This window comes from Manihot esculenta, chromosome 13 (genome assembly GCF_001659605.2).
Source record: "Manihot esculenta cultivar AM560-2 chromosome 13, M.esculenta_v8, whole genome shotgun sequence".
In the NCBI taxonomy this organism is placed as follows: Eukaryota; Viridiplantae; Streptophyta; class Magnoliopsida; order Malpighiales; family Euphorbiaceae; genus Manihot; species Manihot esculenta.
The window spans coordinates 32,599,706-32,623,362 of record NC_035173.2 but is presented as its reverse complement, the minus strand read 5'-3'; the positions used below and the strand labels follow the sequence as shown (position 1 = coordinate 32,623,362).

Here is a 23,657-nt window from a genome sequence, read left to right as displayed (position 1 = left end):
CGGCCGAACCTGGGTTTTCCTCCAAGGTTGTTTTCATGCAAAAAATCATTTCCTTTTTACTTAAAATCATGAAATACATTAAAACATTTTATGAAAACATAATTCTACCCTACTAGAGGCTTCCGACATCCGAAATTCCACCGGACGGTAGGAATTCCGATTAGGCCTGTGCAGATTTCGGTTTAAACCGAAAAACCGAACCGAACCGATTAATTTCGGTTTTTCGGTTCGGTTAATCGGTATGATCAGTTTGGTTCGATTTATAAATTTAAAATTATTCAGTTTTCGGTTCGGTTCGGTTTAAACATGTTAAATAACCGATCAAACCGAAAAACCAAAAAACCGGTTTAAACATGTTAACCCAACCCAGCAGGCAGCAGCCCAACCCCATCAATCGATTTCGCTGAACCCCTTCGTTCATCCCGTTCTCCACATTCTGCAATCTCCTCTCCCGAACCCGATTCCCCCCGAACCCCTATTCTCTCTCTCGAATCCCGATTCCTTCCCCTGGCCTCTCTTTCTCTTTCACGTCGATCGTCAATCTTTTTCTCGTCGACCTCCGACCGCCGACCGTCGACCATCAACCTCTTTCCCGTCGATTTGGTGAGTTTCGCCGCCGACCGTGAACTGATCTCTTGAGAGCAAAGGTACTACCGCTTTTGGCAATTTGTGTTTTCTCTCTTTTGTACTTGACCATCAACCTCTTTTTTGTACTGTGGCTCAGTCAGATGCTTGTGTTTTCTCTCTTTTTTTCCCCTCAATTTGTTTGTCTTGGGTTGGGTATGGGTTTACTGGGTTTACTTTTAATCTTTGCCATTACCAATTTGATTTGTTTGTATGGGATAATACTGATTTTTTCACAAAAAAAATCAAGCGGGTTGGTACTTTGCAGGAAACAGTGATTACATGATTTAGGGATTTCTTGTCTGCGAGAGGGAAAAACAGCAAGGAAGAGGAAGAAGAATGTTCTGAGTTATGGAACACTTGGGCAGGAGCCCATGTAGTTTAAACTACCACTTTCTTTCATGTATATTCTTCTCGTTGTGAGTTATTAAGCATACTTGAACTGCAAAGTCTTATTTAATTCTTTCATCGCAGGAACATTTTTTTCTTAAAGAAAATCTAATTTGTCTCTAATTTTTGTACAATAAGCATAAGGATTGATTCAACAATGTAGAATTTTGTTTGTTAATGTATTCGGGAGAATTAAGGTTTGGGAACAAACATATCAAAACTCTACTGTTGGGAAATGGAGTTCAATGTGCATTGCTGTAGTTACCAGCTATAATTTGTTTAAGTGCAACCCACTGTTTAAAAGTGCCCAAGTATTTGTCTGAATTATTCTATCGTTCTCTAAAATTTTTAAAAAATTTAATTATTAACTCTTCAAACTATAAACCCATTGGATAAAAAAACTAATTAAATTTTGTTTTTATTTGATTTTCACTTCCAATTCCTTTTTTGTATATTGTTATTAATTAAGCTTATGTCCAATTGAATATTGTTGTTAATATTATTTCCAATTCCTTTTTTTTATATTGTTATTAATTAAGCTTATGTTTAATTGAATATTGTTGTTAATATTATTTCCAATTCCTTTTTTTTATATTGTTATTAATTAAGCTTATGTCCAATTGAATATTGTTGTTAATATTATTTTCAATTCCTTTTTTTTATATTGTTATTAATTAAGCTTATGTCCAATTGAATATTGTTGTTACTTTTTAGGTGAATCATGGAGTCACGAAATGATCAGATACTTCAAAATAGTACTAGTGATTCGAATCAAACTAGTACTGACGCTTCAACAGAATTAACCACATCATCAAAAGCAAAGAGAAAACCAGTAAAGCCAAGGTCTGTAGTTTGGGATCACTTCACAAGATTTGTCAATAGTGAAGGTGAATTAAAAGGTAAGTGTAATTATTGCAAAAAGGAATTTTGTTGTGATCCAAAGAAAAACGGAACCACTGCACTTAGGAATCACCTTAATTCATGCAAAAAACACCCACATTTCATTGAGACTAGACAAGCACAATTATCATTGCAAAAAACTGCAAGTGACAATGATGTGAATGATTTAGGCACTCTTACTACTTGGAAGTATGATGAAAATGCAATTAGGAAGGCCCTTGTCCATATGATAATTATTGATGAATTGCCTTTTAGATTTGTGGAAGGAGAAGGTTTTATAAGCTTCATGAGAGCAATTTGTCCAAGGTTTAGGATTCCCTCTTGTTGGACAATTTCACGTGATTGTTATGATTTGTTTATTGAGGAGAGATCAAAATTGAGGTCTTTTTTTAAGAAAAATTGTCAAAGAGTGAGTCTTACTACAGATACATGGACATCATTGCAACGCATTAATTACATGTGCATAACTGCTCACTTTATTGACAATGATTGGAAGTTGCATAAGAGAATCATTAATTTTTGTCCCATTTCAAGTCATAAAGGTGAAGCAGTAGGCAGAGCAATTGAGACTTGCTTGCTAGAGTGGGGGTTAGATAAAGTGTTCACTATTACAGTTGATAATGCTAGTTCTAATGATGTGGCCATATCTTATTTGAAAAAGAAGCTTGCTAATTGGGGTGTTAGTGTTGCTAACTCTACTTACTTGCATATGAGATGTATGGCACATATCATCAATTTAGTTGTCCAGGATGGCTTAAAAGATGTGAATGATTCAGTGATGAAAGTACGAGATGCAGTAAGATACATAAGGAGTTCTCCAGCTAGGTTGAAGAGATTTAAGGAGTGTGTGCTTCATGAAAAAATTGAAAGTAAATCTTCATTATGTTTAGATGTGCCAACTAGATGGAATTCAACGTACCTGATGTTGAATACAGCTCAAAAATATGAAAGGGCATTTGAGAGGTACGAGTCACAAGATCCAATGTTTAAGATTGATATGGGAGAGAATGGCATACCTGACTATTATGATTGGACACAAGTTAGAAAGATGGCAGATATGTTGGCTCATTTTTATGAGCTCACTTTGCGTATCTCGGGCTCCAGGTATGTCACATCAAACCTATTTTTCAGTGAGATCAGTGACTTAGCCTTTATTTTAAACCAATGGATTAATAGCAATGATCTTGATATGAAATCTATGGGGGAAAGAATGAGGGTTAAATTTGACAAGTATTGGGGAGATGTGGATAAAATGAATAAAATTATTTATTTTGCTGTTGTTCTTGACCCTCGTGACAAATTTGAGTTTATGGAGTATTCTTTTTCCCAAATGTATGGTCAAGAGAAAGGAGTAGAGCTATTCAACAAGGTCAAGAGTTGTTTGTTTGATTTGTTTAATGAATACAAAAAAATGTATCAACCTGATGTTGAGCAAATCAATGATAATAGTTCACAACAATTAAGTGGGAGTTGCACTACTACCGGTTCAATAAACCCTAAGCCTAAATTCTTTTTGAAGCATCACTACAAGAAGCAGAAGTTGGAGGAATCTGGTGGGTTTGATTCAAAAACAGAGTTAGAAGTGTATCTAAGTGAGGCAATTCAAGAGGAAAAGGAGGATTTTGATGTCATGAAATGGTGGAAAATAAATTCTGAAAGGTTTCCTATTTTAGGAAAAATGGCTAGAGATATATTAGCAATTCCAGTTTCTACAGTTGCCTCAGAGAGTGCCTTCAGTACTGGTGGAAGAGTGCTAGATTCCTTCAGGAGTTCCCTGACTCCTAAAATTGTTGAGGGCTTGATATGTGTGCAAGATTGGATTCGTCCATCAAATGTTCAAGTAAATGTTGAGGAAGATCTAGAGGAACTTGAAAAGCTTGAAGAAGGTATGTAATATGTTATATACATTTTCATATGTGTTAATTTCAATATTTATATATATATTAATTTTTTTAGTTTATTATTATTTGCAGAATTACCGTCAATTGGAATCACCTATGGTTTAGGTGGATCATGCTCTACTCCTACCTCATAAATGTAAGATTAACTATTGAAAATTTAAATTTATTTGATGATAAGGAATTAAGGTGATTTTTAAATATTTTTATGTGCAGATTTCAGTCTTTTAAATATGCTTCAACTCAATATTTTGTGGGATCAGATTCAGATATGCTGTTGAAGGCTAGTGTGCGTGTGGATTTAATATATTATTAAAAGTTGTTTGTGAAATGATATTTTGTTGTGAATTTACTGTCGTGGATTTAATATGTTTTGGCGAATTTATTATGTAGAATTCTGATTTTATATGTACTTTTAAATTTTATATGGATGTATCTGGACGTATATGGAGGCGATACGACCCCTTCCACACCTGTACTAAGCCTCTGCCCTTTTCCTTTTATTGCTCTGTTAACTGCCTTACATTTTCATTTTCTCTTTAATGGGTTTCATCTAATCTCTGTTCTTTCCATTTCTCAATTAATTTGTGAAATTATACATTGAGTTGTTAGGGAAATAATAGAACAGCTTATTTTCTTAATGCATATATTGATATGGATATAAGATAAGCTTATCTTTGGCTTTCAGATCCCTCGGATGGATGGTGCTTGTTGGTTTTGTGGCATTAGTTGTTTTTTTATGATAAAAATCAATACTTGAAGTCTTTTCATTTTAGAATGAACTGACCCTGAGTTTTCTTTTTATCCAGTTTTTTCTTTCCCATTATATGTTGAGCTTTCTGTGTGATTTGCCTTTTTTTGGGTGTCTACAGAGACAAAGACCCTGTCTGGATTTTGATGTTTGAGGTTACTTGTTTTGATGTACAATGTAAAGTTTTCTTGTTTCTGAAGTTTGTATTGTAGAGTTGCCCGTTTATTCTTGTAGTTCTTTTCTCTTTTTGGAAAATTACGAGGGCAGTTTATTTTCTTGTCTGATCTTTATGTATCCTAACCATGACTAATTTAGCAACTAGGAAAACGTTTATTATATTCCTGGTGTTGTTGCAAGATGATAGGAGACAAATCGAATCAGTTTTTTTGGTTTTAAAAATTTCAGCAAATCGGTTTTCGGTTTTATCGGTTCGGTTCGGTTCGGTTCGGTTCGGTTCGGTTCGGAACCGAACCGACCGATTGCACAGGTTCCAAATTAAAAATAAAAAATTAAAAAAAAACAGATTTCGGTTTTAACCGAACCGAACCGATTTTTATCGGTTCGATTCGGTTCGGTTATACCTCCAGAATCGGTTTTTTCGGTTTTTAAAATTTCAGCAAATCGATTTTCGATTTTATCGGTTCGGTTCGGTTCGGAACCGAACCGACCGATTGCACAGGGCTAATTCCGATACCGGAGTCTAGCCGGGTATTACAAAAACATTTTTGAAAACCTTTATTTTACCCTTCTAGAAGGCTCCGACATCCAAGAAATTTCTGATTCCAACGGAGATTCCGCCGGAAGGTAGGGATTCCGATGCCGGGGTCTAGCCGGGTATTACACTTACTCCTTTTCTCTTAGAAAAAAAAATATCTCTCTTCTCTCTCTCGAAATGGCCGGTAGTTCACAAGTTACTACTAAGATTGCTACCAATAAGGGCGCTATCATTTCTTCTACCCCCGGCAATGGACAGAACATGCCCGCAAGGGTCAATAAAGCAGATCCCAACAATTTGAGAATTAACCAAATACTCTAGTACGTCAGAAGGTTGCAGGTTACTTTTTAGCAATACAAAGGTCGAGAGGAGGCGTCATTCATGGCTTCCATGGGAAGGGAGGAAGTTTCCGTAAATACCTTAAGGACCGGGATAAAGGCAATCCAGACGCGATCTGAAGGGAAGATAGGTTTGAGAAAAATGAGCCATCAGACGATATTCTGAATGACGCTAGCTGAAAGCTAGTATGGACTGTTCAAAGGTATCAGGAAGGACGGGAATAGGACAAAAGGACGAGCCAAAAGCGAGGCCAAAAACTGGAGAAGCAAGGATATAAAAGAGACTGCAAAAGTTACTTGGTCTCCCGAGAAATGAATGACCAAAATAAGTATAAGAATTATATCTTACCGAATGACTCACAGACATATATTTTAGTGTGGATCAGAAAAAATAACAAGGAAGTTAGATGGCCTTCTAAACTCAACTCTAAGAAAGCTAGAAAGCGAGATAAGACTAAGTATTACCATTTTCATGAAGACTACGGACATACACCGGAAGAGTGTTGGTAGTTGAAAGACGAGATCAAGAAGTTAATAATAAATAGCACACTTCGGAAGTTCATAAAAAAGAGTGGAAAAGATAGGAGGCACGAGCTCGAGATAAAAATTCCCGAAACCACCTCTGACAGTGAACCTATGGAGTTATTCATGAAGTTGCAGGAGGACCGAGTATTAATAGGGGTGGCAATAAGGAGAGTGTCATAAATGTTCAAATCCTGGGTCAAACTCCGAGTTTTAAAATTGGTCAAGTTAGATGACTGAGCCTTTTATCTTATCCTTAGAAAAATGTTTGTGATTTATAAAAATATTATAAAACTATGATGCATTCTTCAGACTTCTTTTTTATAGGAAAATAAAAAATGTTGGATAGATGAAAGCATGGAGATAAGAACAAAGGCCACAAGGCGAGTTCCGCCAGGCCATCCAGGTGTTAGTCCCATTAAAAGGTCACAAGGCCATAAGGAAACTTCAGCCAGGCCATAATCCTGGCATTGGAAGTAAAAACAGAAACAAACTCATAAAAGGCCATAAGACAATCACTAGGCCATCCGAGTGTTAGACCCACTAAAACAAAGGCCATAAGGCAATCGCCAGGTCAACCTAGATTGGACCCATTAAATAAAAGTTTCAAGGCGAGAATCCATCAGATTAGAAGACCGGTTGCTGGTCTCACTAAAATAAGGCCACAAGTCGGGAATCCGTCAGGCCATAAAGGAAGTTACGCCAGGGCGACTAACCAGGTGCTAGCCCCACTTCACAAAAAGATTATAATGCATTTCATGCTAGGCCACAAGGCGAGAAAATGCTAGGCCGACTGACCGAGTGTTAGCCCCGCTTCACAAGATGTTTCTAAAGGCATTTCATGCCCAAGCCAACCAAAAGCTTGTTAGGGCTGAAAAAAGGCACAAAAGTCCATCAGGGCTGGAAAAGACCAAGGAGCTCACACGGACGAGAGAATACTCGGAATCTCGTCAGGGCTGAAAAAATATATAGAAGCCTGTCAGGCTGTAAAAGGCCAAGGAGCTCACAAGGGATAGAGAACGCCTGGAAGCTGGAAACCTATTAGGGCTAAAAAAGGCCAAGGAGCTCGCATGAGCTAGGAAATGTCCGAAATTTCACCAGGGCTGAAAAATGCCCAAAAGATCTCTAGGGTTGGTTAGGGCTGAAGAAAGCCCAGAAACTCATCAAGGTATTAATGTATCACTCGGATCACTTTTTACCATACAAGATTTTGGACCTGACTAATTGGTAGGGCAAGTAAGAAGAAAGCAATAGCATCGTGCACTCAATCCGGATGGAGGCTGACTTGGTTCAACGGATTAAACTAAGGCCGCACAGTCAATATATTTTATACTTCAGGATCGTGTCATATTTCACAACTAGACCCCTAAGGAAGGCCAAATGATGCGAGTATGAAAGGCTAATCTAAACAAGTCATGTACCCTAAATCATGAAGACAATTATCACCTTCGAATATAAATAATAGAAGACTAGCAAGAGAATTCTAATATTATACAACAATCGCCCAAAATTAAATAAAATTATAATAATCAATTTATATGCTATTATAGTTCACATTAAAATTTCATCTATTTGAAAAAATAATTTATATATACAAAATATTTATAAAAATTATTTTTCAATATTTGGTTATGATGTTAAAAAATAAAAATATTAATTATTTTAAAAATAAAATGTTTAATATTGTTAACATGATTCTTAAACTTGAGAAAATAATTTTTCTTATAAAAAAATACGTAATTTACCTTAAAATACCTTAATTTTTTTTAATTTTGAAAATATTTTTATGAAAAATGATTACACTTATGGTCTACATATAAATATAATATTTTAATTTTAATTAATTAAATGTATAAATCATATATTTTAGTGTATATAAAAAGATTTTAAATTAAAAAAATTAGAAAAATGTTTTTTTTTAATATTTTATGTGGTACAAATAGACCCTAGACTTAATTTATTAAGTAAAAGAAAAAGACATCACATGGTGGTAGGGACATATGTGCCTGTCAAAAAGACAAGAAACACAATGCTCAATCTAATTCTAAGTTTTTATTTCACAGATCAACCGGGTCAGCGACACGCTGCGTTTAATTGCTTCTCTAGCCTCTATCCCATGCACACCCCATTGATTGCGGAAACCCTAATAGATTTTTTTTTTTTTTTAAAAGCTTCATTGTGTGATGTTAGATTTTTCGAATTTTTTTTTTATGAAAAAATAATTTTATATTTTTTAATGTTCAGAAATACTTAAAAGATTAAACAATTTCAATATTTGCATGTGTTTTAAATTTTAGAAAATTATTAAATTAGTTATTTATAATTATTAAAATTACATGTATTTTAATTAATAAAAATATTTTTAATTGCTTATCTTAATCAATACACTTTGCATATTAATTCGCAATTTCATACGTTAAATAATTTAATTATTAAAATAAAAATGAATGTGAAGATTAAAGGTCAAATTAATAAATTGTTAAAATTAAATATTAAGGGAAAGATTTAAATTTTATAAATATTTTTTTAAATAAAAATTAAAAAAATAAAATTTAAAATCTCTCAAATTTATTTAAATATATTCCCTATAATTATAAATTTTATAAATATTAAATATAAAAATTAATAATCTAAATATGTGTGTATAATATTAATAATTGAGCACGTGCGGGAAATGGGTGAACATGAGTAATCCATGCACAAAATAGTCAAAAACGTGGAGTGTTTGGTTACCTAAACTTTGACTCTTCACCGAATATAATGTTAATTATATGATCACTTCCAACGTTAATTAGGGAGACATATCCTAAATTTATTTATATAAATTTATTTATATTCTATTATTAAATTTAACTTTAAAGTTTAATGAAAATACCACATCATTTATAATTGATATATTAATAATTATATTATAAATTTTTTAATAAATATATTTTAAATTAATATTTAATTTTATTTAATTTTTAATTTGATTCGATTTATTTATAATTTCAAATTATATATTTTTAATATTTAATAATTCATTTTTCAATTTTTTTATATCAATAAGTGTAACTTTTAACATAATTATAAATAATAATAACATTAATTTTAATAAATTAAAAATTTTGATTCTCTAAACATAAAAAATTAATTATATTTATTATTTTATTTTATTGAATCGAAAATCAATAGTTGTTTAATAAATTTAAAATAATAAATTTATTATATAATTTATAAAATATAGTTATAAATTAAATTTATTTTATCATTTTCAATTAATTAAACTGATAGTTAATTTTAACTCTATTAAAATAAATATAATTAATTTTTAAATAATTTAATTCTTAATTTACTATTAATATTATTAACATAGCACTTATAATTAATAGTTACACGAAAAATTACATATCGATATAAAAAAAATAAATTATTGACCGATCATTCAAAATTAAAAGTAAATTAAATTAAAATTAAAAATTAAATAAGTTAAAAATTGATTTGGAGTATATTTATTAAAAAACATTGAGAGTATAATATTAAAATTAATAAAATTTAAATTTCTTTTAAAATATGACATAGCTATTTTTAAAATAATTAAGAGGGTTCGCACCTTCTCATATTGTTGAAGTGTAAAGAAAAATTCACATTTTCTTTAAAAATAATATTTATTTTTTTAAAATAAATTATTTGTTAAAATAAAAAGTATTTAGATATATTTATGAAAAAAAAACAAATAATTTACTTTTTTTATTTTAAGAATAAAATTTAATCGCTTTTTATTTATAGATTAATTTTAAAATCCAGTGGGTCTTCCCCTCCATTTCCGGCATGAGTCAGCCCAAGCAAACCAAAGTGGACTTGGCTCTATTAAACTCAATTGGGCTCATAATGAAACAGATCTCTGTCTTCTTCTAATTCTAGTAAGTTTTATTTTTTATTTTATTTTATAATTTATTATATTCACAATAAGAATTGGTAAAATAAAAAAGTGAATGAAACTTTTAAAAGATAAATAAATAAAAATTTTATTTTATGGAGTTTCGTAAAGAAGTGCTAAGAAGAATAAAAATAAACGGCGAGACACACAAGGGAGGAGGTGGTGCCTCCTTTTCTTTCTTTCGAATCTAAACGACAGCGTAACCTTTAAGATGTTAACATAGCAACAACAGTTTCCTTTTATAAAATGTCTATGCTAATTTTTTTTTTTCCTCAATGGTAGTGATGTTTCACTTTCATCCCTTATTTTTATTATAAATTTTTTAAAATATTATTTTCTCTATTCTATAATTTTTATTTTTTTATTATTTTAAAAATATTATATTTTTTTAATATTATAATAACATATAAATTGAGTATTATAATTCTATTTAATAATTTAATAAATATTAAATAAAAAAATAATTAGGTCCAAATGAGATGGGAGTTGTAAGTGTAGAATATGCAAGGGTTAAAGATTTGTTTAGGGAGAAGCAAATTGGGTTGAGCAGATTGCTAAGCAATTAAGAAAGCTAACCAATTTAGGTGATATAAAAACCAATCACACCAAACCCTTTCTCTCCTTCTCACTCCACATTTGCTTAATTAGGGTTTGGTCCCATAAAAATGCCTAAATTAATTTGTTGGTTTTAGCTTAATCATTGATAATTAGGGATTTTCCTAATTGGTCTAAAATATGCATTAATTAATTGATGGGGTTCCACTTTTGGTGTTTTATTGTCTTGGCAAATTTTAGATAATTTAAGCAACTTTATGTCCATGGGATTTTTAATTTGTGATTTTGATGTTTTCACTTGTAATATCTATGCAATTCTGACATCACTGTTATATATAAATTTAAAAAATATTTTTTATATAATATTATATCAAAATTAATAAAATTATACATAAAACATTCATATATCATACGATATAATATACATCTAAAATATATCATACATTATTATTATGCGATGAAATTACATAATAAAATTTTAATAATTCATAATATTTGATAATATAAATTATGATAATTTATTAATTTGAGAGTAAAAATTACTGATTGTAGACTCTGATCATCTCATTTTATAAAAAATTAATAATTTATTAATTTGAGCGTAGAAATTATTGTCTATACACTTCGATTACTTCATTATTTACAAAATAACATGTGATTTTTAAATTTTTTTTTCAGCCATGCATATATAATTTAGAAACATATATAATATTATTTGTTTTTCAATATTATTGGTTCTGCTTAGTTGGATTTAATTATTTTTAATTAGAAATAATATATCAAATTGGTCTTTCTAGTTTATTAAAATATTATTTTTGGGTTCCAATTTGGGTTATGACTTTTTTCTCTTTTTTATAATTTTTATTAAATTTAATCAAAGTCATTTGGAGACAAACATTTTTATTCTACTGTTATTTTGTTTGATTAATGGTTTAATTTATTGTCTTTTAGATAGAAGGATGGTTTTATTAACAAAATTAAATTTTAGGGACTAAATAGTGATATTTCAACAATATGGTCCTTTTTCTAGTTTTTGTTGAATTTCATGAATAATTTTATAATAAATTTATAATTTAATTAAATTACATAAGCCCATATGAAATTCTATTTTTAAATTCTTTTTTTTAAACTACTCTAATTTTTTTAAATCTGTCATGGAGTGATTAACTTAAAATTTTATTAATATAATAATGATAATGCCACGTAATGTTATAAAAAATTAAATTATTATTATTATTATTGTTTTTTTTGAAATTAAATTATTATTATTATTATTGTTTTTTTTTGAAATTAAATTATTATTATTATTATTGTTTTTTCTGAAATGGAGAGTGAAACTTTCAAATTTATTCGGATGCACTTACCATCAGGTTAAGTATGTGAGTGCAAAAAATTAAATTATTTATCGCTAGTAAAATATATTCAGAATAATTTTAAAAAGTTATATAGAGTATAATTAATAAATTTAAAAGTCAATATTCTTTTAACCACCATCTCAATTTTTTAATTATAAATATGATTAATTGACTAAATGAAACTTCTTATTAAAAAAAATAATCTCATGCCTAATTAATAAATTAAATAATTATAGAATATTAGGTGTTAAAAACTAATAAAAAAAAAAAAGATATCGACTGAAATTTTTTATGTAGGGTTAAATTATATATTTTATTATAAATATTTTTAAATAAAATAAATTCCTTAGAAATTTTGCTTTCGCTTCGGCTTTAACTTGCATTGCGTTGGTAGAAACATGTCTAAGCTCCTTACGTTTCCACGTGCTTTCCATTTAAATCGACGGCTCACCTTCCTCCATGACCGTTGACCTAATCTCCTGTCCCTGTTGGTCAATTTCTTTTTTCAATCATATGATTATTATATTAACTAAAAATTATGGAATTAAATTATGTTGTTTAATAAATTTTATTTTTTAAATTAAAATTAAATAATATAAAATATTTTTTTATGAAAAATATTTTTTAAATATAAATTATTTTTCGTAAATAATTATTTTATATCATAAATTTTCAAAATGTATGAGGTGTATTTTAATACAAAAATGAAAATAAATTAATTTGAGGTGCAAATAACACTTATTTATTTGATTTATATATTTTAGAAAGAGATGTTATATCCATGTGTTTACTTCTTATAAGAGGGATTGAAGAAAAAAAAAAAGAAAAAAGAATATGAAGAACTCATTCTTTTAAAAATCGATTTTATTAAAAAATAAAAAAATAGATTTTAAATTCACTAAATGTCATATTTTAATTTTTATATCGGATATTTACTATTTCATTTTTAAATATTATTATTATTAACAAGTTAATATCTATATTTTTAAAAATTTATTAAAATATATTTATTTTTTTATTAATAAAATAATTTTTTTATTTATTTTACCATAAAAATTAAATTATTTAGAAAAAAAATTATTTTATTGACGAAAAGAAAATATAATGATATTTTAATAGATTTAAAAAAAATATTTAATTAATTTCTGAAAAATATAAACACTAACTTGTTTGTTAATAATGATAATATTTAGAAATTAAATAAAAATATTTATTTAAGAGAAAAAATGGGTTTTAAAATTTTTTTATATTTTTTATTTATTTTTAATAAAAAAATAATAAAATAACTATTTTATTAATAGAGATAAAAATAAAAATATTTTAATAAATTTTTAAAAATATAAAAATTAATTTATTAATAATAAAAATATTAAAAGACTAAATAGTAAATTTTTTTTATATCGATAATTTTATTAAAATATACTGTTGAAACTATAGTATTTTATGGCTTTTTTATTTTTGCTTTTTGTGATTATCAATTTTAAAAACCATTTAGAACTAAGAAACTAAAGCCCATTTGCGGCTTTTTAACCTTTGATTTAAAGGAGTTTGAGTTAGTCACGTTAGGAAATCACATTTTGATACGATAATTTGCTTTTAATTTATTAATTGTCCATGGGATTTGTATATTTTTAAAAAGAAAAAAAGATAATTTCACCTACCTCATATAAAATCAATGGCCAGAAAGTAAATTTTCATATAAAATTATACTTTTCCTAACCTCACCCATTATCCTCTTCTAAATCAATGTGCTCACTTTTCTTTTATTGATCAGAAGAATATAAGTTGAGTGAGAATTAAAGTATCAAACAATGTATCAAGAGTATAAATCAATTTTAAATTATTTTGATAGTAATAATTCTTTTTAAAACATAGCATATTTAAAACCATAATTTAAACATTTCATTCGTTTAATCAATGGTATAGCCTCCTTTTAATTTCTCAAAATTATTTGCTTTTAATTATATAATGCCAATTATTCCCATAATAGCTACTACTTAGATTACCCCTTCTTATTGGTTAATGCCAGAAACTTGCTTTCTGTCACCTACTCAACTCAACACCGTACATTGCTTAATTTGCAAAGTTTTACTTCAAACTTTCAAATCATCCTTTAATTCGATTTTTCTCAAAATTTCTATTTGTATTATTTTTTTAATAGGAGCAAATTTTTTAATAGGTGGATGCGAATCATAATTAGTGAATTATATATATAAATATTATATACTTTTATTAATTAATTTTTTTATAGTGAGAGTATTTTTAATTTTTTTATAATATTTAATGATTAATATTAAATTAATTAATTTTTCAATATATCAAGTAATATTTAATATATTTTTTAAAATATAAATACATGATAAAAATTTTCATTGTAAATTTTCCAGTTATAAATGAATTATTCTTTCGAGTAATGCCAAAGGAAAAGGCGATTACACGTGTAAGGCAATTAGATGGAGTTCAACGGTTGTCACGGAGAAGGGATGATGTCTTAAAGTGCGAGGACTATCACTTAATTGAGATGTAGAAAGCAAAAACATTTAATTCTTAACTGTAATTAATTAGAATAAACAAATTGAGTTTCTTTTAGCTGTCCTAAATTATGGACAATTTCCTCTCTCTCCGTCATTTTCTTCTCTATTCGGTCTCTGCGCGTAATGACAGTAGAGAGAGAGAGAGAGCAGCACCGAAGACAATAATAAGCAAAGCGATGGATTCGTGAATTCAAAGAAATCCTTTTGATTAATTTTACGCCTTAACAAACCAACCACACCAAGACTTCAAACTAACTCAACAAATACCCTCTCCTTCCTCACCTCCTCCTCTTCACCTTCCCATCTCTCTTCTCTCTCTCTCTCTCTCTCTCTCTCTGGCGCTAGCTTAGAGAGCAAGAGGAAGATATCCAAATGAAGCTCTCGGCGTTGCAGCAGAGCTACATGAACCGCCGGAGCACCAGCTTCAGAGGATCAGCTCCTTTAGATTCGTCTTCTGAAGGTGCTATCAAATCTCCGGCAGCTATCTTTTGGCTCCTTCTCCATGGTGTTTGCTGCCTTATTAGTCTCGTTTTAGGTTTCCGTTTCTCTCGTTTAGTTTTTTTGTTTCTTTTCTCCACCTCTACATCTAATCTCTACGGCCCGCCCTTTCGTCAGCTTACCTCCACTGTTGACCTTGCTAATCCTCTTAATGTTCCTTCTAATCCGGTTGTTAACACCGAACTGCCTGCACTTAACAAAACCCTCAGCTCTAGAGTGGTTGTTGGCCGGCATGGGATCCGGATCCGGCCTTGGCCCCATCCTAACCCTGCGGAAGTTATGAGAGCTCATCAGATAATTGAGAGAGTTCAGAGAGAGCAGAGGAATCAGTTTGGTGTGAAGAGTCCTAGGACTGTTATCGCGGTTACGCCGACTTATGTACGGACTTTTCAGATGCTGCATTTGACCGGTGTTATGCACTCGCTGATGCTGGTCCCTTATGACGTCGTCTGGATCGTGGTGGAAGCCGGTGGAGTGAGTAATGAGACCGCTTCGATCATCGCCAAATCGGGAGTTAAAACTATTCATGTTGGATTGAACCAGAGAATGCCGAATTCGTGGGAGAGACGGCATAAATTGGAAGCCAAAATGCGGCTTCATGCTTTGAGGTAGAATTTCTTTCTTGTTTGCTTCCTTAATTTTAGCATTAGATTCCGCATTCTTTACTATTTGGATTTCAAAGTAAGGTTACTAGGTCAATTTAAGTAAGCGAATTTTGAATTGAATAGCAAATCTAGTGCAAGACTATATTTGTTGGTCTTGCCATTATTAGATTGCGTCGTGTTGATGCGGTTAAATTTGCTTATATGGTGAAGCAGAATTGTGAGAGAGCAGAAGCTAGATGGGATAGTGATGTTTGCTGATGATAGCAATATGCATAGTATGGACCTATTTGATGAGATCCAAAACGTGAAGTGGTTTGGTGCTGTTTCCATTGGGATTCTTGCTCATTCAGGTGGTGCTGATGAGTCATCATCGGCTACAGTTGAGGATGTTGAGAAAAGATCATCAATGCCCATTCAGGGTCCTGCTTGTAATGCATCTAACAAGTTGGCTGGTTGGCACACCTTTAATTCTCTACCCTACGAGGGGAAGGCTGCAATCTATATTGATGATAGGGCAACTGTGCTGCCTCAGAAGCTGGAATGGGCTGGGTTTGTGGTGAATTCAAGGTTGCTTTGGAAGGAATCTGAAGATAAACCTGACTGGATGAAGGATTTAGATTCTGTTGATGAGGATATAGAGAGTCCTCTATCTCTATTGACGGACACTTCTATGGTGGAGCCACTGGGAAGCTGTGGAAGACAAGTTTTGCTTTGGTGGCTCCGTGTTGAAGCTCGTAGTGATAGTAAATTTCCTCCGGGGTAAGTATTTTATCCTTTGCATTTTTTTTCTATGTTTCCGCTATTATTTATACCACACATTCCTATTTATAAAGGTTGTTAGTTTTAGTTTCCTTTGCCATTGCTTGTTTCAATGTTTATTATCTTTGATTTTAGAATTATGACTTTTAGAAAGTTGAATCCTAGAACTGGTTAGATCAGTCAGGTCTTCGTGTGGAATACCTTTATGGTGGTCCTCTTTTCTCTTCTTATTCTGAGTTTATAGTCTATAGAAGTGACAGGTTCTAATTGCTCCAGTTTGGTCATTTTTGACATACAAAGTGCAATAGCAGTCAAAACATAGTTATAAGGAAAAAGAGGGGAAAACATGACCCTAAAAAAGTTCCATACAGCAACTTATATGTTGATGTATTCCATTATGGGGATTGATGTTGTACTGGGAAGCAGAACTTATCCTTTATGTACAAGTGCATGAAGATTGTACACTACATTGATCAATTGGGATGTATGAAGTCAAACTCTTGGTTGTTGACATTTCTTTTACTTGGACTTCATTGATAGGCTTGTAATGCATTGTTGAACACCATGCCATAAGATGCATGGTGGGCCAGAAAAGTAAAAGAAATAAGAACAAACAATATGAAGGCCTTGGAGTATAGTTGATATGTTGAAAGCTTTACCTTATGGTGATAACCACCTGTGCTTTACGTGTCCAACTCGTCATATTATATTGGTTGGTGTAAATCTGCCATTATTAGAGATATTAAATTTGAAACTATTCTTAGTTGTCATCTACAAGCTTGAGCTTTACGTTTAGTGGATTCTTGATAACCATGATAATTTTTAGTTGATTAAAGTTCCACTTTTTATTCATGCTTTAAAATTTGTATTCTACTAGTACAATGCTGCACCTACTTGATAATCTTGGAAAGAAGTTCTTATAAGACATATTTATTAGCTCCAAATTCACTTGAATCGGCCTTGGCCATGCTGTAGACTTGATGTTTTGGTACTCAGGATTTAGATGGAAAATGTATGCTCTGCTGCCCGATAGACCATGAAAGGTGACATTATTGATGAGTGAAAATGTGAATTTTCGTGATACTAGATGTTGGGAGGTATGGGCATAGATGCTGTGTTGTCATTATGATGCCAGGTGGATATCATTTATTATTATAGGAGACTGGGTTGAACTTGGGGATTGTGAATGAATTATCATTCTTAGCTGATTGCATGATTCTCTGAACTTCAGGATCATAAAATTTTTTGGTTTAGGTGCCTTTAACATAGGAAGGTTCTAATGTATCGAGAGCAGGATACCCCATTGACTATCAGTATCATCTAGGCCTAATATTCATTGCTGAAGACCTGATACTGAGAAACATTAGGATGGTAATGCAATGAAGTCCCTTTTTTTACTTTCACCTGAGGCATTGGAATTAGAAGTGTGGATATTTGTTTCATGTTCCATTGATACAACATCTTTTTTTATTATGAATGTTAAGGAGATTAAAACAACCAAGGTGGTCTTATATTTTATATGGGTTTTACATCGGAATGGGCATATAGAGAATGAGAGATTGTGGTTCCAAAAATATTTTTGTTCTAGTCTTGCATATGTCTGTTTTTGGTGTGGTATGAGAAATGATAATTAGGAGATGAGGTGTTGGCCTTGCATAAAATGTTCTATACCATTGATGCCTTTCTACTCAAATATGATCAAGGAGGTTATAGCATGGGGGCGCTTGCCCTCTGCCCTCTTGCAATTTCTTTATATATTTAAGCATTGTTTGTTTCATGTAAATTATTTTCTAATAAATATTTTCCATATTTTCTGATGTTTGAAACTCTTGGGGAAATTGGTCAATGAAAAATATTTTTCTGGTTAAAATTAAAAAATTGAATCATAATTAAGGAAAATGACTTTCTTTTTTGAAAAGAATAAGTTATTTCCTGAACTTTGAGAATCTTATTAACATCACTATATATACAATATCCTTTATTTTTTAAAAATTGTAATCAATGTAAAATAAGTTATTTTCTTAGAAAATATTTTCTCACATTAAATATTTTTCAAATACAAGTTATTTTTCTGCAAATAAATAAAGTTTTGAGTTATTTTTAATATTGTCTCACTAAATTTATTAGTTTTACCCCATAATTTCGCTAATCTTTAATTAATTATTGTACTGATAACTATATGCAATTCAGTTTTTCTGATTTTAGTTAGAATTCTACTAAAATTAGAGAATTAATAGAATACCATCTAATTAGATTAATTTATTCATTTTAATATTTTTTAAAGGTTTGTTCTCACAGGACAATAATACCCGTCTTTCAACTTAAAAAATGAAATAAAATTATGCATATTATAAAATTTTTATTTTTCTGACAAAGAACTTTCTCTAAAAAAATACATTACCCTTAAATTCACTCCCATAAAAAAATTCAAAGGTTTAATTACAAAAATTATGAATGCCTCATTAGATAACATTTACATGCATATACAATGGTATCAAAATTGGAAATTCAACAGTTCATAAAAAATATAAAAATTTCTAACAAGCTTTATTGCTTTTATTCTTCATATTTCATATTTATCTTTTGTATTGTATCATGTTATGAATACGTGTATAGTGTCTCTGTTTATATCCTGTGTACTTGAACTTAGCACATATTGCCCTTACTGACTAAATTTCTGCATCTGCCCCTTATTGTGCATTTTTTGGTTCAATGCTTTGCCTTATGAATAGTACTCTATCATACTTTTATTTTCCTATAAATTAAAATGAATATCTAATAATTATGCATATTTGGTAAATATCTATGTTTTATTCCCCATGTGGAAAAGTAAAAAAGCAATTGCAAATAATCTTCTTTGAAAAAAGAAAATTTTGATAGTTGTATCTTGCTGTCTAAAAAAAGTGCTTTTTGCTTTTATTTTCCCCTTAAAAGGAAAAAAGATAAAATTTAGCAAGTTGATTAAACAGGGTTCTATTATGCATGAGAGTAAGTTATAGGGGTTGACAGGTGGTTGAAAATGGAGTTCATCCTTATTTGATTTTTTCTTTTGGGATGTAACAGAAAAGTTATTTATATTTGTTAGCTCCTAATATCCATTTGGGTTGACTATGGTAAAAAGTTTTCAAGTAGTCTACCCATTAACTTTTTACCCTCTTAAAATTACTAATAAAAAAAGGGGAGTTAATTAACATTCTTTTACTTTCATAACCTTTCCTTTCTATTGCATTTTTAAAGTTCTCATGCAATGCCTTATTGTTTGTTTAACCACCTTCCTTGGTGGAGCCAAATCTCAAACCATATTGCACATGTTGGGAGCATAATGATTCTACTAATATAACGGAACGGGATGAACTCAAGTTGGGCAGCTTTGAGTGACCCAACAGATTGACGTTTGAGACAACAGTCAAATAATGTAAATGTCATTACTACTCATATCATATTAAAGGCCATAGCCTAATAATAAAACATATGCTAGGTATTTTCCTGTTAATGGAGAAGTATCTTGATGACTGAGAGTACAATGGAGAGTAACGTGGTTTTAATTGTTTATTTCATCAAAATAACCATGCCATAACCCATTAGAAATGAACTGGCCATTTCATGAGAACAATGCTAGTTAGTCTTTAGAAGCAGAGACCTTTATCATTTGAGAAGTTCATAAGTTTATAGCTTTGTTACCATTTTACATTCTTTCATAGAAATCAACTGTTATTTTGGCTACTGCAAAAGGTATCTGGATATTGTTTCATGCCAGTTTCTCCATGTGGTAATTCTGGAATGCTTTCATAATGTTACTATGGTGGAAATAATTCAATAATAATTTTTAGTATACAACTGTGTTTTGCTTTTAGTTTTATGAGTTTTCCATGTATTCTTACTTCTACTTTGTGCCACTTACAGATGGATAATTGATCCACCTTTGGAAATAACGGTCCCATCAAAACGAACACCATGGCCAGATGTTCCTCCTGAACTACCTGCTACTGAAAAGGCAGTGATTAGCATCCCAGAGCACACTGTTAAGCATGCAAAAACACGGTCATCCAGATCGAAACGCAGAAGCAAGAGAAAGCATGAAGCAAAAGTGGTGGACACTCAGGTTTCTGCAAGACATTCTGAGCAAAACTGAAACTTTTAAGTGAGAACATCATATATACTGCTTTGTGAATTTGAGACTGCAGGACTTCAACCATCTAGGAATTTCATTGATAGATCAAAAGACCCGGCACGATCTCGATGGTTGGCAGCTGCATTTGAGAAGCCAGCTATTACAGTTAGCGCAGTTGATATGTTCGTCTGAGTTTGATTTCCACCTATTACTTCAATTTTTTTTACATTCTCTTTTTTTCCTTTTACATGTTGAGGTTGATTCACGGAAGGGCTAATATCACGTCTACTGCCAAGGAAAAAAAAAGCTAGTATCTTGTATCTGAAATGCTCCACATTTTATACGTAAATCTTTTGAATAGGAATATATATAGAGTTGTGTTCAGATGTTGGATTCGGTAGAAACGAAACGCATTGTAATAAAATTTTCATTCATTGCACAACTACGTTGTTGATTGTATTGTAATTCTTGATCTGATCGATAATTAGAATTTTGTGACAGAGATCTGAATATCTCAGCAAAACGTAGTGAAATTTTTGTGGACAGGCGGCCAGTTTTCGGGTAATGGATATTTTGGGGTCAAATGACGTGCTACTCAATTGCACCTTACTCATGGTAGGTTCAAGTTTGACGAGCTGGTAAGAGCACCTTTTTGTCTCAACGGCCAATCATCCATTTTCCTGGTTAAACTTGCGAATTACAATTACCTTAGGATTCGGGTTGGAGATTGGCCTTGTATTTCCATTGACCAAAACGCCACCCGCCAAGCCATCCATCGACATTTACTCCTACTTCTACGACTTTAGCTTCCACCACCCACCCCCCCTTCGGTAAATTCTTTTTCTCCCTTTATAAATTCTCTTCATATTCACAGCCTTCTCCATTATCATTTCTCTTCACATCAACTCAGTATCTATCCCCTTTAGCTAGCTCATTTCAAACATGGCTCTAGCCATCTCTTTATCAACCCTTCTCTTCGTTGTCTTCTTTACTCTCTCATCTGCTATGGACATGTCCATTATCAGGTATAACGATCATCATCATCCTAAAAGCTGGAGAAGTGATAACGAGATCATCAACATGTACAACTGGTGGCTCTCAAAGCATGGTAAAACTTATAATAAGCTTGGGGAGAGGGAGGAGAGGTTCGAGATCTTTAAGGATAACTTGAGGTTCATTGATGAACATAACTCTAAAAACCGTAGCTACAAGGTTGGATTGACTAGGTTTGCTGATCTTACCAATGAGGAGTACCGTGCTATGTTCTTGGGTACAAAGAGTGATCCAAAACGTAGAGTAATCAAGGCTAAAAATCCCAGCCGTAGGTATGCTTTCAAGGCTACTGATGAGTTGCCAGACTCTGTCGATTGGAGAAAGGAAGGAGCTGTTAATCCTATCAAAGATCAAGGAAGTTGTGGTAAGCAAGCAATTCTTTCTTTCACATTTATATTCTAATTTAGTTCTTTGTATATTTTCTATATTCAAGATTTTTTTTTTTAGGGAAAGAAACGTGGGACGAACTGATAATCCCAACACAGAATTTTTTATTTTTTCTGATTGCTTCCGTTACATAGATTCATTTATTTTTTGGTTATGGGATATTGAAAATGAGTTGCAAGCTTGCACTTGGTTGGCACAGAATGGTAGTTATTTTGCTGGCCATATATGCTGAAAGATAGTTGAGAAAAGTCTCAAGTTTATTCATCACATGAAATGGGTAAAAAACAAACAAGCCAGCTCAATCCATATAATATAAAGTTTGAGCCTGGGCTCAGATACAAGTTGAGCTAGTACATATCATGATTCAGGATTAGAGCCCAGCCCATGTAACTATCTTTCTCTTATATGGTGAAGAAGAAAAAAGAGGTTAGACTTACTTGAACAAAACTTTAAGTTGAACAATGTAATTTGCAGAAAAATATCAGATAAAGTTCAGGCACATTCGATATTCCTAACAAAGTTGCAATGACTTTGTCTACTGGTGCAGGCAGTTGCTGGGCATTCTCAACCATAGCTGCAGTAGAAGGAATAAACAAGATAGTGACAGGGGAACTAATCTCACTATCAGAACAAGAATTAGTAGACTGTGACAGAACATACGATGCAGGTTGCAATGGAGGCCTCATGGACAACGCCTTCCAGTTCATCCTCAAAAACGGCGGTATTGACACCGAACAAGATTATCCATACCTCGCCGTCGATGGCACATGTGATCCAGTCAAGGTTTGTACATTTAACTCCGAGGACATTCCAGTATCACTTAACCAAATCTCATCGGCAAAATAAGAATTAACCTTGGGTTTTGTCGTTTTGGATTGTTGCAGGTGAATAATAAGGCTGTTACAATTGATGGGTTTGAGGATGTCATTCCTTTTGACGAGAAAGCTTTGCAGAAAGCTGTGGCAAATCAACCTGTCAGTGTCGCCATTGAAGCCAGTGGAATGCCTTTACAGTTCTACCAGTCGGTGAGTGTTTTCAAAACTTTCTTGTTTATTTTTTTTGCAGTTGAATCATTTGTAAGTTACAAGCTGAAGGATCAGATTTTATCAGGGTGTGTTCAGTGGTGAATGTGGGTCAGCATTAGACCATGGAGTAGCCATTGTTGGATATGGAACAGATGAAACTGGCATGGATTACTGGATTGTAAGGAATTCATGGGGCCGAGACTGGGGTGAAAATGGATATATCAGAATCCAGCGCAATGTGATCGATACATACACTGGCAAATGTGGAATTGCAATGCAATCCTCTTATCCAATCAAGAACACCCAGAATCCTTCTCAACCTTCTGAGCCTGCTGAGAAGAAGATCAACAGCGCTTGAATCTTCCTCTTGCCTCTTTCAAGCCAAGGGTATAAGTTGAAAGGTGCAAATTTATGATGGCTGCTTGATTTATAATGTCCTGTACTAAGCAAGAACTGGGTGTTTATGTTTATTTGGCTTGTTGTATTTGTTGTATATAGCTTTGTATTTGCAAAACAGCACCTGGAAAAAACTGAAAATTGTGGTATACGGATGTCATTTAACCATTAAATAAATTTATCAGGCACATGAAAAGCAGTTGTCTCTCTACTATGCATTTTCTTGATTGCTTTCTCAAGCTTTATTTTATATTTTTATATTGAAGCAGTGATGTCGCTTAGGAGTTGCTTTGACTTCTTCGCCAAGAGAATAATAGCTACA

At 31.6% G+C, this 23,657-nt stretch overlaps 3 protein-coding genes across 3 annotated transcripts; all 3 read left to right on the top strand.

Annotated features, from left to right (window-relative positions):
- Window positions 1-1,735: 1,735 nt before the first annotated feature.
- Window positions 1,736-14,494, top strand: LOC110629773 (zinc finger BED domain-containing protein RICESLEEPER 2-like). Its single transcript, XM_043949377.1, has 2 exons — window positions 1,736-3,800; window positions 14,355-14,494. Exons 1-2 carry the CDS (start codon window positions 1,736-1,738, stop codon window positions 14,492-14,494), a joined length of 2,205 nt encoding a protein of 734 aa, XP_043805312.1.
- A 78-nt stretch (window positions 14,495-14,572) lies between these two features.
- On the top strand, window positions 14,573-20,916 carry LOC110629564 (beta-1,4-xylosyltransferase IRX14). The gene is made up of 3 exons (XM_021776589.2): window positions 14,573-15,607; window positions 15,818-16,363; window positions 20,267-20,916. Exons 1-3 carry the CDS (start codon window positions 14,874-14,876, stop codon window positions 20,493-20,495), a joined length of 1,509 nt encoding a protein of 502 aa, XP_021632281.1. The 5' UTR covers window positions 14,573-14,873; the 3' UTR covers window positions 20,496-20,916.
- A 145-nt stretch (window positions 20,917-21,061) lies between these two features.
- On the top strand, window positions 21,062-23,546 carry LOC110629565 (cysteine proteinase COT44). Its single transcript, XM_021776590.2, has 4 exons — window positions 21,062-21,891; window positions 22,462-22,697; window positions 22,799-22,939; window positions 23,025-23,546. Exons 1-4 carry the CDS (start codon window positions 21,417-21,419, stop codon window positions 23,295-23,297), a joined length of 1,125 nt encoding a protein of 374 aa, XP_021632282.1. The 5' UTR covers window positions 21,062-21,416; the 3' UTR covers window positions 23,298-23,546.
- The last annotated feature ends 111 nt before the right edge of the window (window positions 23,547-23,657 follow it).